General features: G+C 48.2%; 5 protein-coding genes across 5 annotated transcripts; 1 reads left to right on the top strand and 4 right to left on the bottom strand.

Moving 5' to 3' along the window:
* Positions 1-441: 441 nt before the first annotated feature.
* Positions 442-1258, bottom strand: AYL99_01762 (hypothetical protein; the record flags this gene model as incomplete). The annotated part of the gene is made up of 2 exons (XM_018833278.1): positions 442-750; positions 815-1258. The coding sequence occupies 2 exons, from the start codon at positions 1256-1258 to the stop codon at positions 442-444; spliced, it is 753 nt and encodes a 250-aa protein (XP_018695902.1).
* Positions 1259-1957: 699 nt separating this feature from the next.
* AYL99_01761 (hypothetical protein) lies at positions 1958-3271 on the bottom strand (the record flags this gene model as incomplete). Its single annotated transcript, XM_018833277.1, has 3 exons — positions 1958-2053; positions 2109-2903; positions 2954-3271. The coding sequence occupies 3 exons, from the start codon at positions 3269-3271 to the stop codon at positions 1958-1960; spliced, it is 1209 nt and encodes a 402-aa protein (XP_018695901.1).
* Positions 3272-4224: 953 nt separating this feature from the next.
* On the bottom strand, positions 4225-8506 carry AYL99_01760 (hypothetical protein; the record flags this gene model as incomplete). Its single annotated transcript, XM_018833276.1, has 12 exons — positions 4225-4444; positions 4495-4857; positions 4915-5004; positions 5060-5672; positions 5721-5785; positions 5832-5879; positions 5927-5998; positions 6048-6162; positions 6214-6531; positions 6580-7425; positions 7477-8018; positions 8070-8506. 12 exons carry the CDS (start codon positions 8504-8506, stop codon positions 4225-4227), a joined length of 3729 nt encoding a protein of 1242 aa, XP_018695900.1.
* Positions 8507-9839: 1333 nt separating this feature from the next.
* AYL99_01759 (hypothetical protein) lies at positions 9840-10522 on the bottom strand (the record flags this gene model as incomplete). The annotated part of the gene is made up of 2 exons (XM_018833275.1): positions 9840-10344; positions 10407-10522. 2 exons carry the CDS (start codon positions 10520-10522, stop codon positions 9840-9842), a joined length of 621 nt encoding a protein of 206 aa, XP_018695899.1.
* A 3374-nt stretch (positions 10523-13896) lies between these two features.
* Positions 13897-14501, top strand: AYL99_01758 (hypothetical protein; the record flags this gene model as incomplete). The annotated part of the gene is made up of 2 exons (XM_018833274.1): positions 13897-14230; positions 14347-14501. 2 exons carry the CDS (start codon positions 13897-13899, stop codon positions 14499-14501), a joined length of 489 nt encoding a protein of 162 aa, XP_018695898.1.
* Positions 14502-14951: the final 450 nt, after the last annotated feature.

Genomic DNA, 14951 nt, shown 5'->3' with positions numbered 1-14951 from the left:
GTTTATTGTGAAATTAGGCGACAAACGATGCTTGACAATCCTATTCTTGCCAGATCAGTTGTCTGAGGCCGCCATTAGTTTTGTTGAACTACGTGTTGAAAAGGTGGTCCCGATGTTCACTATCGTGCGTCGACAAACCAACGCTCTCATACGTGTGAGACCAGAATCCAAAACTGAAGTGACATATCACTGCCTTGATGGTCGTGTTCTTTTCAGCAGCATTCAAATTAGATTGCACTGCAGAACCTATATTCCAGGGGATATTCGCTCCCTAGCTCTCTTTCAGACGGCCACAACCAGGGGTCTTCCAGGGAGGGAGCGGATACAATGACCGATGATTACCACCAATATTTAACATAATTTTTCAGCCGATATTGGCTTGCGGCTGTGTGTTTTGCGATGCGTTTGCAGGCAGAGCATCCCGATTTATTATCCCATACTTCAAAGCTGTTTATGGAAGAAATTCAACAGGAGCTGGTAGGCCTTCTCGTAGGCGGCCTTTACATCGTCCTTCTCAAGGTCACCTCTTGCCGCCATGAAACCGTGAATTTGATCCTTGAACCATTCTACCTGGTGGGGCACCTGGAGCTTCGACTCGTACTTTTCCACATCGGCCTGGTCTTCGTCTTTGGAAGGGATCATGAGCATAGGGATGGTGATGTTCGGTGCATCATTCGGGTCGATCATGGCGGGATGGCAGGTCGCAGCTGCTTTAAAGACTGTATTGGATCCAGAAACAAGGTTCACAATCTGAAGGATTATCTGAGCACGTATGCAACGAAATGACGACAGAATTCACGAGAGTGCTACTAACCTTCCCACCCCAGCAGTATCCAACAATTCCCCAACTCTTGATACCGGGATATGTCGACTTCAACTCCTGCATTACCCTGTTGACTCGCTCGACCGTCTTTGGTGGGGCAGCAGAGGTCTGGAAAAATTCGCCCAACTTCTTCCCCTTCTCTTCTGTGTCTGGTGGGTACCAGGAGATGTCGGCCGGTTTTCCTTCGAAGAAGTCCGGCATGTATACCTGGTATTGGTGCTCCTTATCTGCGTGTGCAAGAATGTCGGCGCCTTGCAGCGTCTGTGGAAAGAACCCAAAAATATCGTACACGACCAGAATTCCCTGGCTCGCAGAGGAAGGTCCCGTTGCGTATGTCTTCAACCCGTCGACAATTATCCATTTTCCCTTCTCTTTGTAGCCTTGGCTTACAACAGCGGGGGTGTTGCAGCAAGCTGCAGATGGTGATTGTGACATACTGGCAAGAGTTCTTTGGGGTGAACCCAAGAGATATTGAGAGGCGGATGAAAGCTGTTTCGAAAGAGCAGCGAGTCTGAGTCGACCTGTCATTGAGCTGGACGGTTATATAGAAAGAATTTGAGGTAGAGCGTCTATGTCGTTAGGATCAATCAATCGCTTTGGTGAAAGATGGATGCTGGGATTTGGGGAACGAGGGGAAATCGGATTGACGTCAGACGGAGCTCACTGCTCGGTTCCGAGTACCAGGTGTACGAGGCACTCAGCGAGGTATCGACGAGCCGAGTACTTGTGTTGAATTGAGACTTGTAGGGGTGTGCGCGCCTACAGAGTTGTCGCGACTCTTCTCTTCCAAACGTTTCGAGATAGGTCCAAAAACGCTGACAATAATAACACTTCTGTACGTCCGCAGCTTCGCCAACTGCATTTATCGCTAGATCGAACGCCCACCGGAGAATATCCTCGGCTCATCGCCATAGCTTTCTTGTGCCGACTGACGACACCGGTCCTCCCTTACGATCTCTTTCCCCTTGCCTCATCCTCAGCCCAGCTGAGTTAACACCATGAGGGAAGCGTTAACTGAAAATGTCACTTGCCACACTCCTCTTCTAGCCCATATGGGAACCAGGATGAACCCGGCAACGTTCAGAATATTTTCAATTACCCCGGTTCTCAGCTCATGTTTGGAGGGTGCTCAACTTAAGTTCTGCGACGGAGGCGCACCTTGAATTCAGATTGTTTGACAAACCACGCGTTGTGCAGTTCCCATGTCCTCGTTGGATCTGCCAACTCAATCTACAAAAGAACAATTAGCTTTGAGGGCGCGCTGAAGAGCAGGTTCCACCCATACCTCAAATTTCATCAGTAGCGCTGGAACAAGCTTGTACATTTCGAGCAGACTGATGTTTTTGCCGATACATGTATGGGAGCCAGCCCCAAAAGTGAAGAGAGCCTTGTCCATTTGCCTTTTTTGTTCTGCCGATGCCTCGAGCCATCTCCTCGGACGAAAGCTCTCTGTGTTCGGGCCGAAAAGACTGTCTCTATGCACCGTCCAAGCACTGCATCCGACAATTGTCCCACCGGGAATGAACTTGCCACAAATCTCGACACCTTGACGAGGCACGATTCGTTCAAGCATGAGTCCGGCGGCGGGATGGCATCGAAGAGCTTCTTTGATCACAGCGCTCAGGTACGGCAACTCCCTGACATCGTTCCAGTTGACAAGACCATTTGGATCAGAGAATTTTCCATGTTCCCGTTGTGCCCGGAGTTCCTCCATCAGGCTCTCCATGTCTTCAGGATTTCTCAACAGGTAGTAGAACACTGCCCGCAAGCTAATCGCGGTCGTGTCGCTGCCAGCAAACATGTTCGCGACGGTCAGCGCCAAAACACGCTCCGTAGTGATGAACTCAGGGTCTTTGTGATTGGCTTCAGTGAACCTTGACAAGAAATCTCTCCTTGCTCGCTGTCCATCAGATGTGGCTGCTGGTTTTTCCTGAGCCTGCTCGAAATCTTGTCGACTGGCAATACGGTTTCTGGCGAAAGTCGCTACGGGCGTATTGGAGCTTATAAGTCCGATCTGGCTGACGAACAATCTCAACGGGTTCTTGAGAAAGACACGATCCAGGATCGGGATTTGTCCAACCTGTCGTGTACGGTCACTATCCCAGCCTCCTGATTTGGGCATGAACTTACTATGGCAGCATAATTGAGAAGCCATTCCAGATTCCCAATAATGCCATCGATATCAGCACCTCTATCCACGAAACCTAGGCGCTTGGAATAAGTGAGCTCGCCAATGACATCGAATGCGTAATATTGGAGCCATTTTGAGAAGTCACATATGCCTGCTACACCTGTTTTGCCCGCAAACCTCTCTTCAAGCTGACCCAGGAAAGCCAATGTGGTGGAATCAACCAAAGGTTCGAATTGGACCAGTGTACTCATCGCATATGCATTCGACACGGCCTTTCTGAGTTTAGCATGGAACTTCTCATCCGTGGTGCTGAACATGGTGTACAGCCTGCGACCTTTTGCTATCGTCTGCTGGACCGGATAGAACCCCGACTTGACAAAGCCAGAATTCAAACCGTATATAACGGGTATTGCTGCAGGGTCAGACACCGAGATCACTCGAGGACCCAAACGAACCAATGGACCATGCTTCTCGTGCAGTTGGATATGCTTTATTTCCGGTCGACGGCCCCAGACAACGAAGAATCTCCACAAATCTGTGAATGAAGCAAGCACAGGACCCGGAATATGACTGATACCTGTGCCATATCTATTGACTGCGAACCGGACAACACAAAGGCTTGTGACAACGCCAGTGAGGTACCATAACAGCGACACCGGATCAGCAGCCCGGACAAGAGACATAGTGCGCTAAGCCAATAACTCCAAGGTCAGAACGGTGCATAGTAAAGAGCCGAGATGAGGACGAAAGGGAAGATATAACATCAAGAGTTCGAGGAAACGCAGCGATTCTGTGAAGCCGGGGACGAATCCATTCATGGTAATTGCGGGGGAATGCCTCCACATCGGAATTGCCCCATCGACCAGAAGAAATTTGGGACCGGGACGCCACTCAGCCACCCTCCCGTTCCTGGCGTATTACGGAGTATGAATTGAGGAGAAGACCAACCGAGCTCGCCCGCACTTTCTCCGAGGCTGCTTAGGTATGTCTTCAACAGTCCGCTAGCCTTAAATTATTTTCAATCTACGAGATATAGCACTTTTTATTCTCTGAGTACCTATTGGATAACCATTCTGGGTAGCTTTCGATGGGTACCATCGGGCGCGGTAGTAGGTTAACTGTGGGAGCCTATAGCCGCCCTAGGCTTACTAGGCCAAGCGGGACTTTTTGCTGATATAATCTTAATTTTATATGTGTTTCTACTAGAATTCATAGGAATATAGTAGATAGGCTCGAAATTTGAGGTTATTACTAATAGGATTAGAGAACCTCAATCCCTCTTGTAGAGCTCCCTCAACCCAAAGATTTCATTATCCTGTAAGTCTGACGGACTTTTGTAGGTGAGTAATCTGCCGTCCGAGATGACGGCGACCTTGTCGAATCGCTTAATGCTGTGTAGACTATGAGTGATGAAGATCACGGTCCGTCCACTGAATGCCGGACCAGACAAGATCATATTTACGATCCTTTCTTCCACTTCCGCATCGGCGCTGCCTGATTTTAGCTAGAGATTCTTCAATCCGAGTGGGAATTGGCTCACGAGGCTGTAGCTTCATCAATGACGACCACTTTGCCGGGTCTTAAAGCGCTGGCTGCTAGCCCAAACAGCTTTTGTTTGCTCTCTGATAGGTTCAGCTCTGGCAGGGTCTTTGAGAGGTCCAGGTCGGACAGTCCGAAGGACTCCAGCACTGAGGTAATGACTGACGCGCTGTGCTGATGCTTCGGGTCGAGCAAGGTACAGGCGTTGGCTGAATGAAGGCTGGGCGGCATTTGTGGCACACTAATAATCCTTTGACGGACTATATCCGGATCCTCACGTGCAATCTCGATCCCATCAATTACGATCGAGCCGCTCACGATGTTGACAAGTGAGAGAAAGCTAGCTGCCAGAGAACTCTTTCCACTGGAAGTAATCGAACTTGTTAGATTGCTCAAATCGCGGTCCGCGAATGCTACTCACCTCCCAGTACGTCCGAGAACCATAATCTTTTGGCCAGGCTCAACATCGAAAGATACATCAATCAGCGCCTTGGGGGAACTGGACTGAGTCCTACCGCAATGTCAGCAAGCTTATGTAGAGCCTCTTAGACCGACTTGCCGCTCACCCGTGGATGCACACCAGCTTTTTCACGCTAACCCTGCCCTCAGCAGGCCAGTCAGAGGGTATTGGTCGTTCTGCAGGTGCGCCCTCGGGAGGCACGGGCGATGCAAAGCTCTGTGTTCTCGAGATCACATTAGAAGAGAGCTCAAGCGTTGTCCACCATACCACAAGAAGCTTTATGTCCTGCCCGAGTTTGATCAATGCAGTCAAAGCGACCCCGACCCAGCCCGGATCATTTGCGCGTAATGCCACAAAGACACCAGCAAGGACCGCCGCGAGTCCGGTAGTCATAAGGTCTAGCACCAGCACCATCCATGACTGGAGGCTGCGCAGGAGATATTCCGGCCGAACCGCAATCTCTTGGATCTCGTCAAGTTTTTTCAAGCTTTGCCCTTCGTAATTGAAACATCTCACCGAGACCAAATCCTCGGTGACAGCTTTGAAATGATCAATGATAGGAGCCTGTGCCTCTAGCTGAATTCGACGGAGTGGTTGAGAGGCGCGTAAATACACTGTCTCTAACAACCACAGAAGAATGCAAAGAACCGGAAAGACCGCGAGGACGTACGGAGAGCCTGCCGCCAGTAGAATAAGGTCACCCAGCACGGCTAACATGGCTATAGCCATCGTTAGACGGGGTCCTACCATTATATGACACAACTGACCGAAACTTGCATTCAGCAGAGCCTGTGGAAGCTCCATGTCCACAAGCGTCATGTCTTGAACAAACCTATTCCGATTAGCTCATTTGACCAGGTCAGTCGTGATATACATACCTATTGAGGATGCTAGAACACACCCCTTCGATGACCCAGATTTTTTGCCTAGAAATGTTAGCTGTGTAAGAACAGCTCGATCCACTGTCAATAACCTTTCGACAGCTCTAAGTAGGCTTTGATGTAGGCTCATAGACGCTTTCGGCTGCATGATCAATATCCAAATGCTATAACACGGTCAGAGGCTTCCGAAGCACGGTATACATCGATCGTAACCTTATGGCAGAAGCGATCATGATCAGATTGGCCACGACTAGCGTGGCATATACTGTCACGTAGTATCCCGGACTGCGGTGCCCGGCGTCTGCTGCCCAGTGCTTGATCCAGAGTGCTATGTCTCTTGTTATTCGGTCTTCCAAGAGGCAAAACAAAAGGAACATACTTCGACCCAGATCGGAAGCAACTTTGAGCAAGAGAAGTAGAGCAACTATCATTGCCAATCCCACCCCCAAATCTTGGATGTAGGGTCTCAGATTCCGTTGCTTCTTCTGGTGATTTTTTACGACGACTGGATCCCTCTGATCTAAGTTTGACAATCGGAGAGTTTCCGGTAGTAATGAAGGGGTACTGGCGGTTTCGGATTTGAACGTATCGTTGTTGAGTGCATGCAATGATGCTTGATTGATTTGTGGAAGTGTTTCTACACGGGCTCTTCCATTTCCGAGGCGCACTACCATGTCGAATGAAGTGTTTCCTTGGTCTGTCACCCTTTGTAAGTAATGCAACGGAAGATCTTCCTGAGACATACCATCATTAGATGTGATCAAGACCGTCTTTTCGCGCTGCCGCAGAAAACCCTCTTCTCCAAACAACGCCTTCCGGATTTTTGAAGCCGTCTCTGTGTCCAGTCCAGAGTAAATGTCGTCGAGAAGTAACAAGTCAGCATCCTGATAGATTGCTCGTGCAAGAGAGACTCTTTTGCGCTGTCCACTACTCAAAAGTGACCCTCTGAAGCCAACGCAAGTGTTGTCCCGCTTGGGAAGCAAAGCTAAGTCTTCTTGGAGACAGCAAATTTCGAGTACACGGGAATAGCGGTCTGGGTCGAGATATTTTCCTAGGAGAATATTCTCGCGGATGGAAATGTTCAACAGCCACGGTTTTTGAGCACAGTATGCCACTTGTTGCGAGCTCCTTGATACTGAGCCTGAAGCGGCATTCGTCTCGAACAGCAAAGACTTCAATAGCGTGGATTTTCCGCTTTCCGAAGGCCCGTAAACCAGGACGATCTGTCCTCGCTTGATTCGCAGATCAACATCTTCCAAAATCAGCTGTTCACCGTGCTTAAATGATGCATTTGACCAAAGGATCATCACCAGGGTGTCCTCGAGTTCCTCTTTTTCGGTTCTTGAACGAGTAGCCTCGAGGTAATGACGGTCTACTTCTGAATTTGGCAAGTCATCTTCAGCAATTCTTTTGAGGCTGACATACCCGGCAAGGAGTTGCGGTAGGACTTGGGTGACGGTGATTAGAGGACTCATCATAAGATAAAGAGTGGACAGCGACGTGAACGCTGCGGCATTGCCAGCGTTGGTGGCATAGAAGGCACTGAACAAGCCAAACAGGGACAGGGAGGAGAACCCATCCAGCGAATCGGCTAGAATTATCAGTCCAAACGAGCACAATTGCGTCGAGCATCTTCACTTACAAATCATAACAAAGAAGATTTCGTTCTGCCGGTACGCCGAAGCCTTTTCGATTTCCAATTTGCGAAGGCGTGTTGTCTCCTGTAAGAAGATAGGCTCCAAGCCTGCTTGACGAATGCTTCTGAGCGCAGTTATATCTTCTGAGACTTGCCGGATGCGCGATTGAGTGGCTTCAAGCCAGCTCCGTTGGCTTTGAGTGGTGAGCTTTCCCAGGACGGTCGAGGCAGCGACACTTGCGAGAGCTAGTACGAGCGGTGCAAAAAATGCAGCTCTGACCTGAGAATAAAGGATGTATGAACCTACGCCAACCATGATAAGGTTACCTAGGATCATGACAATGACCCTGACACTGTTTCCAACGTTCTTGGCGTCAACTGTCACCAAAGTCAATCCGCGTTTTCTCTCTGACTCGCTCTGCAGTGCATCTGCAGGGAGCTTGAGTTGTCTCGCGGTGATGAGTGACACCAAGCTCACGCGCACCGTGAGAGCGACCTGGTCGAGAAGATGGCCGGTCTGAGCATTCAGAACGGCCGAACCTAGGTAACTTGACCATGTCAATTATTTGTAGCCTTTACCATGTCGGAAACAGGCCTACCTTGAGACTAATGCACCGACCAACCATACGCCCACTGAGCTGTCGACAGAAGATGTTTCGAAATTGACCAGTGCATTCAAGATAGCTGGCAAGCAGAGAGCGAGCATTACTGATAAGATTCGAATGCACACTGCAATAGTGAACTGGAGGCCCACTCTAGGCCAGAGTACTTGTGACACCGCCCACCAGCTGCCTGGTCTTGTCGCTTTGAGATTATCATCCACGGGCGCAAGGCTGCCGTCAGCGCCTGTAATATAATGCGTCGGCTGCTGTTCGATTAAGCCCGCCTCGAGCGAGTTTTGCCAACTAAATTTGACAAGCGGAAGTAACCAGGAGAAGAACAGTACGCTCAAAAGATGCGCGTCGTCCTCGGGAGCGACAATCGGTTTTCTTTCGTGAGTCGCAAGCTGGTTCTTTTTCTGTGTTGAAAACCCCATTATGATCTTTATGGCCAACAGGATGGTTTCTAAAGCTGGTTGTAAGATTGATAGCCTGTTGATCCCACCATTCAGAGTGTGAAGCCACAAGCTGCGACACCTGATCAATCTGAATAGACTAACTATGATCAGGAAAGTCTCAAGGCAGTATCGTCGACCTCGCTGGCTCGACCCATTCCATATCAAGAGGAGATAGACCGAAGTCAGAACGTCCACGGCTGCCGCGGGTATACTGGTAGGCGGCCAGACTGTAGGTGGATGTTGTCTAACAAGCAGCGCGAGATATGCGACTTGTAGTATCAAAATCGAGAATGGAAGAACGAGTGGTAAGAACCACCGAATCTGAGTCTGTCAACGATATTCTCAACTCCTTGATGAGATACTCATCAATACCCACCTTTTTCTGAGGGGATTGTCCGTGGAAGAAAGAGGCTCCTTTATTTTTGCCCAGATACACCAAAGAAATTACATCAATGATGAAAAAAGCCAGATCCGGCAACAAGACGAAGAAGATGTCTTCTGAAAGTAAAGAAAAGTCAAGATGCGAATGAGGTAACGTGGAGAAAAGCCATGTTGGTTTAAATCGTTTCGATGATGGGGAAGGTGAGGAAGTCATTATTAGCCGGCGCAGTAGTGTGAGACAAAATGAAGAAGAAAAGAAAGAACGATGCTATGGTTCTGAGGACACTTATATCTTAAGAGACACGGTCTTACTGGGAGCTGACAAGGGGTCCTACCAGGCCTAGCAAAGCACGGCATATGGCTTATGCATCGTCCACTGCGGGCAAGTATGATAATACATCCGGGAGCTCTGCTACTTGTTAAGAGTGGTTGAATGACAGCAACAATAGTGAGCTTTACTAGCCTTCCGGAACCTCTCCAGAAAATAATCTACAGCACGTATTGGTCTACTGTAAGCCACTAGATATAAGAAACAGAGCAGGCAAGTTTGAAATTCTTACTCTCTCCTAAAGGAACAATACTGAGCACATTGTGCTTCGGGTTTTCTTGGCCGACTATTCAAAGCAGTTCCAGTCCTAGCTAATGTTGAATATGCTGGGACAATGTTACTCCCCCTCCGCTCAGCAGAGATAACACACTACAAATCACCCTTTCCACACGCGCAACCAAACAGACAGTGTAGTCTAGAAACTGGTTAGAAGTCTTAATCAACACCGCCTTTACAAAAGCACCCGACTTGACATCGGAGTCTGACCGAAAGGAGGTGCATTAGTAGCTGCAATGTAGCATATCACTGTGCCGATAGTAGCAGATGCACCATGAAAAGCTATCTGTAGCGAAGAAAGGACAAGATATATGAAAGAGAAGGGACTTACTTTCTGACTGGCATCGTTGCCCCTTTCCCGTCCTCCTTGTATTCCCACTGTGCAATGATAGATTCCTTTCCCTGATCCCAGTCTTCCTCGGCAACCACGAACATGACATTGGTGTTGCCAAACGTCTTTTCTAGCTTCATAGTTCCAGGTTGAAGCCCGTCTCCGAGTAAGGTAAGCCCGAGAATATCTTCTAGGTGGTTTCTCTCCAGGAGTTGGCCGAACTCGAGGTAGAAAGCCGGCTTCTCTGGAAGGTCACCATAAGTGGAACCAGACCGAGTATTGTCATAGCCGAACTCGTAAGCAAGCAGTCGGCCTTTACGGAACATCCAGCTCCGTGCCTTGACCCTACCGCCCATGAGGTCGGTGTCTTGCTGACGGTAAGACCAGGGAGATGCGACACTCCCGAATTCGACAAGCTTCTCTCCGTCCGTCATCGGGAAGTGTCGGTGGAGAAGACACACCGCGAGGTCCCTGTAAACATCGTGCTTATAGAAGAGCTCGCTATGAATATCGTCAATAAAAGTGAAATCCTGAGGTCTTTTTCGGCAAAAGATCTACCGTACCCGATTTCGTTGTGCAACAGTTCCATAGGGTCCGCATTCACAAAGTTTTGATGGGCATCGAGGAGGTGCGGCAGGCTATTGTACGCTTCCACACTATAGGGGGCCACTAAAGCCATGACGGACCAAGTACTAAGTATCCTTTTGGTGATATTAACTCAAAGAGATTGTGTACAGGAGAAGGAAGAAAGTCTTGATGATTGTGTGTCTGAGGTCCTTCTCTTTGGGACAAAGTGGCACGAACCGTCGATTAAATAGATTTTGCATAGTTACTTGAAAAACTGCTCGATAAAGGAGACCACGTGCTCTTCGTGTCTCAACGAGCTTTGGGATGAGTACGAGAGTCTTGTTGATGAGTGGGTCAACTAAACAATCTCTTAGTAGGAATCTGGTCGTAGTTGAGTGGACACTGAATTAGCGGATATATTGCTCAAATAGGTTACTCCATACTCTTGTAAGAAGTTTTTTACATAGTATATGTCGTTGATAGATGCTGGCTCAACCGTTCTTAGCGGCAAATCATGTACCTCGGAAGGCTTACATAGGATTGCGCTACTGCCGATCAGAGGTAACTTATTGTAGATGGAAGCGTATGCTCAGTGTCATAACTCACTAGAGGAATCCTAATGGCTACTAAAAGCCTTTTGAAGGATTTGTTTGACAGCTGAATAACATCTACTAGGATCAAAGTAGACACACCGGTGGGTACATAGGAATGATTCTACCTAAAATCGATCGTAAATCACGTAAGTATGGTACATCTCAGCATGCAGTAAGACTGCCTATCCACCCTCTACTTCTTTGCGTGATAAAGGTGGGATCTTAATTTACTCTTACTGAATAAAGGTGATCATCACGACACTTACCAGAGGGTACTACCAGAAACGGCAATATAGGAGCTTTAAGTCCTTCCACCAAAGACATACACTAGAATAACGAGTGTCAGGTTCTCTAAGGAACTCTCAACGGAGATGCATCTTATTAAGTACCTGGAGTAAGGGTACGAAGTCCGGCCGTGGAGACTATGGCTACATGAACCTTATCCTATATCGGAAAAAGGTCGACCCCGTATTATGGGTGACGTTACTGATACGCTACGATAAGTTTGGTACTCCGCGGAAGCTAGCGAGTGCTTAGTCTCTTCGGTTTTTGCTTATGCCGCAGTCTAATCTGGACAAGAATCCTGCTCCTGTATTAGGTAATTTTCAGTAGGTTATTGTGATGGGGAGAGTCATGGGAAAAGTCAGGTCACGTGCCTATATATTGTACAGGGAAGTAACGATGGCCTCTGATTGGTCGAATGAAGTGGGGAGCCTGTTCTTTTCTTTTGATGGTATTTGTATAGACAGCTGGCGAGGGGGATTAAGGATAGATAACCAAATATCTATTATTCAGGTGTTATATATTGTGCTATGCTTATCCCTACCGCCGCAGAGAGATGTCGCCTTTGGCTATGAAGCCTCGCCCCGATTCACTATCTATAATAACATTATGATAAAATACTAACCTCTCATTTCAGATCTAAGGCCAGTGGCTATCGTTGTGAAAGTAAAAAAATATAAAATTCATCCCCGCCGACCTCCAAATAAGCGGTAGCGGCCATACAAATTATATCCTAAGATACCCGTGCCAAGGTTGGTATCTCATAACAGCAGCTAATGAAGACATCTTAGCACGTTTATCAGCTACTGCCGTATCAGGGCAAAATCGATAGGGTGTGTTCCCGCGGGGTAATAGCCGAGCCGTAAAGACGTCGTTAGCCCCTGTTGGGACAACGCCTAATTCGGAATTAATGTTACAGCATGGCCTTATCTTTCTCGCGTTATTCTCCTAAGTCGGCAGCCTCCTACCAAACTCCTTAAATTAAATGTACGAAGGATTCAAAGGCCGAAAGCACTAGAGAAGAAAGCGTATCGTCAAACAAGGTAAAACAGAAATAGGAGCATATGTAGAGGTGCATAACGGCGATTAGGCTTAGTTCTGTACGTCATTACGCGTACGGAATGAGACAGGGGTGCGCGCAAGGTTGACTTGTATATCATAAAGTTACGTGCTGGCCCCCAAAGCGCCATTCAGGGCACTAACCACGCTAATCTCCCTAGGTAATATCTTCGCAGCACGGCGTCGAGGAGAAGATTGATAGGCTAGCCTATTTCAGGACGTAAAGCACTAAAGCTGGGTTCTTAAGGTTCAGATTATTAGCGCTACTAGAGGATGAAGATGCATCTTAGCGCTCGCCTGTGCTCAGGTCTAAAGGCGGAAACTGACCATATTGGAGCCAGTTTTGGGCACACCGACAACAGAATGATTATGATACAATGATGGAATTGGTAAAGTCATCGCTGCCGCTGAAGTAGTCGCAAGGACATGATTTCCATATATATACTAGCTATACTGAGAAAGTTCAACTTCACTGGTATCATTCTTCCTCTTTGGACGCCGCTTCACATTGATCTCTAATATGATTTGATTGCGCCATAGTCTGTCTCAGCAACTCGACAAGTTAGATGTTCTGTCATATTAAAGCATAAACGCCTACCAGGGAGTTACTTTGCGGTGGGTCGAACTCGGCCAACAGGACGGTAGGTGACAAGTTATGGGACATGCCCACGAAAAACTACTTACCGTGCTAGAAAATGAACAATTAGGGAAGTAAGGCCGGGTGGAGCACTTTGAATCGAAGTAATCGAGCATGGATGGTCCAGCGTCCTAGGAGATCAGCTTATGTTGACCGTCAACATCTGCGAAGGGTGATCCCGGTGGTACAATGGTCGATTGGGTAGCTAGTGCCCAAACTCTCCCTGGTTATCCTATTTGAGTTACGGCGGAAGTAATACTCTCTGGTAGTCTAGACTTTGTTGGAGGTCAGACTGCCCCGTCAGTCAAGTAGGAATCGAGTCATTGACAGCTGGAAGCTTTAGAAATGGACACTTTCTTCAAGGTATACTGGAGCGCTTGATGCGCACCATAACGGAGCCTTCCCACGTGCTAGCACTGAGGTTATGCAAGTCTTGTAGACGTATACTCCTCCAGCTGAGCAAGTGGAGTGGTAACTGTGACTACGGAGGCCATTACATCCACTGCTGAATGGGGGGAGATGAGAAAGATCCGCGAAGGACAGCCGCGAAGGAAGGTTCTTACGCTAAAAAATGTTTGATAAGATCTCAGGGTTTTGAAGCCTTAGCAAGGGTAACGTTTGTTCAATAATAAATAACAGCACCATCCTTCGATATTTATGTATACGTAGTGCCGTCCCTATAGATATCTACACGGTTGGGTCAGCTTTTACATTGCTCCTGTCATCAACGCTTCAACTCCTGTCCTCAATAGTGTTTATCAACAAACTAACTTCTGCCACCAACCAGCACCAACCCAAAGATCAACACACCTATTTTTCTTGAAGGTACGTAGGCCCTCAGCTGTTTCACACGCGGTATTCTGGATTAGTGTTGTTGAATGAACGGCTCTAGGACCTCTCAAGACGACTTACGACATGCGTTTCCTCGATGCCGTCCTTGTCTATACATTCGCGCTTAAGGCATCTGTACTTGCCGTCCCCGCGCCTACGGATCATCTCGACACGAACTCTTCCACTATTCGCCGAGAAGCCCCAACCGAGTGGGCCCTTGCGCTTTTCTCGAGCCAAGATTGTGATTTGAGAACGAGCATATTCGCCGACAGCGGCGACGAACCTAAAGACTGTGTGGATATTGGTCAGCAGGCATTTTCCGCGGCGTTTGATGGTGGAGGACTATTCTTTGCCCAGCTCTATACCGAGCAGGAGTGCAATGGGTTCAATCTTGCTCTTGGTCCCGGCGAGTCTGGGTGTAAGGCGTCTGCCCAGGGCTGGCGCTCCTATATGGTTTCTTGATTCCTTTTGAACTCGCGGGTAAAAGGAGGTCCCCGATATGGTGGTGTGAACAAGACAAGAAGCTAAGGAAGGCTGGGCCACGTGTGACACGTGACTTGCAGGAAAGGAAACACTCGATATGTCGATATGTTGGTATACTGCCACATCAACAGGTAAACATACCATTCCCTGTTATCTATTGGGGAAACGCCGATAAGTATATAGCTACGCTCATTACCCTTTCATAGTTACACTCTCTCGTAGCCAAATTATATCATCTACTTGATTGTCAGGGAGCCTTGGGGTGGGATCGTTAGACGAAGAGTCAGAGGGTTGAACACGTATCTGTATTGTATAAAGCTGTCCTTGAGACATCGACTTCTCGCACTGTTAAGGGCCTCCCAGCAGTGCGAGAATAGAGGTCCTATTTATCTCTTTCTGTGTATACCTTGTGGGGGCCGACTTAGCATTGGGGGCCGTTAGCCCTATGGGGGCTATTCGCCCTATAGGGGTCAAGCGCCCTTTTCGCCCTATGGGGGCTAAGCGCCTGATGGGGGCTATTTGCCTCATGGGGTGTTGTCGGCCGGGAAGCGCATTGTAACAGTCATTGTAACAGCCCTACTTCCCGGGTGATAATTATCCCCCCCCTCGAAAAGGACTCGCCCCGAAGGCCTCCACCGTTATAATCGCTGTCCCTT

This window comes from Fonsecaea erecta (genome assembly GCF_001651985.1).
Source record: "Fonsecaea erecta strain CBS 125763 chromosome Unknown Scaff2, whole genome shotgun sequence".
Lineage (NCBI taxonomy): Eukaryota > Fungi > Ascomycota > Eurotiomycetes > Chaetothyriales > Herpotrichiellaceae > Fonsecaea > Fonsecaea erecta.
The sequence above is the reverse complement of the archived record's forward strand: the minus strand, read 5'-3'. Positions and strand labels throughout refer to the sequence as shown.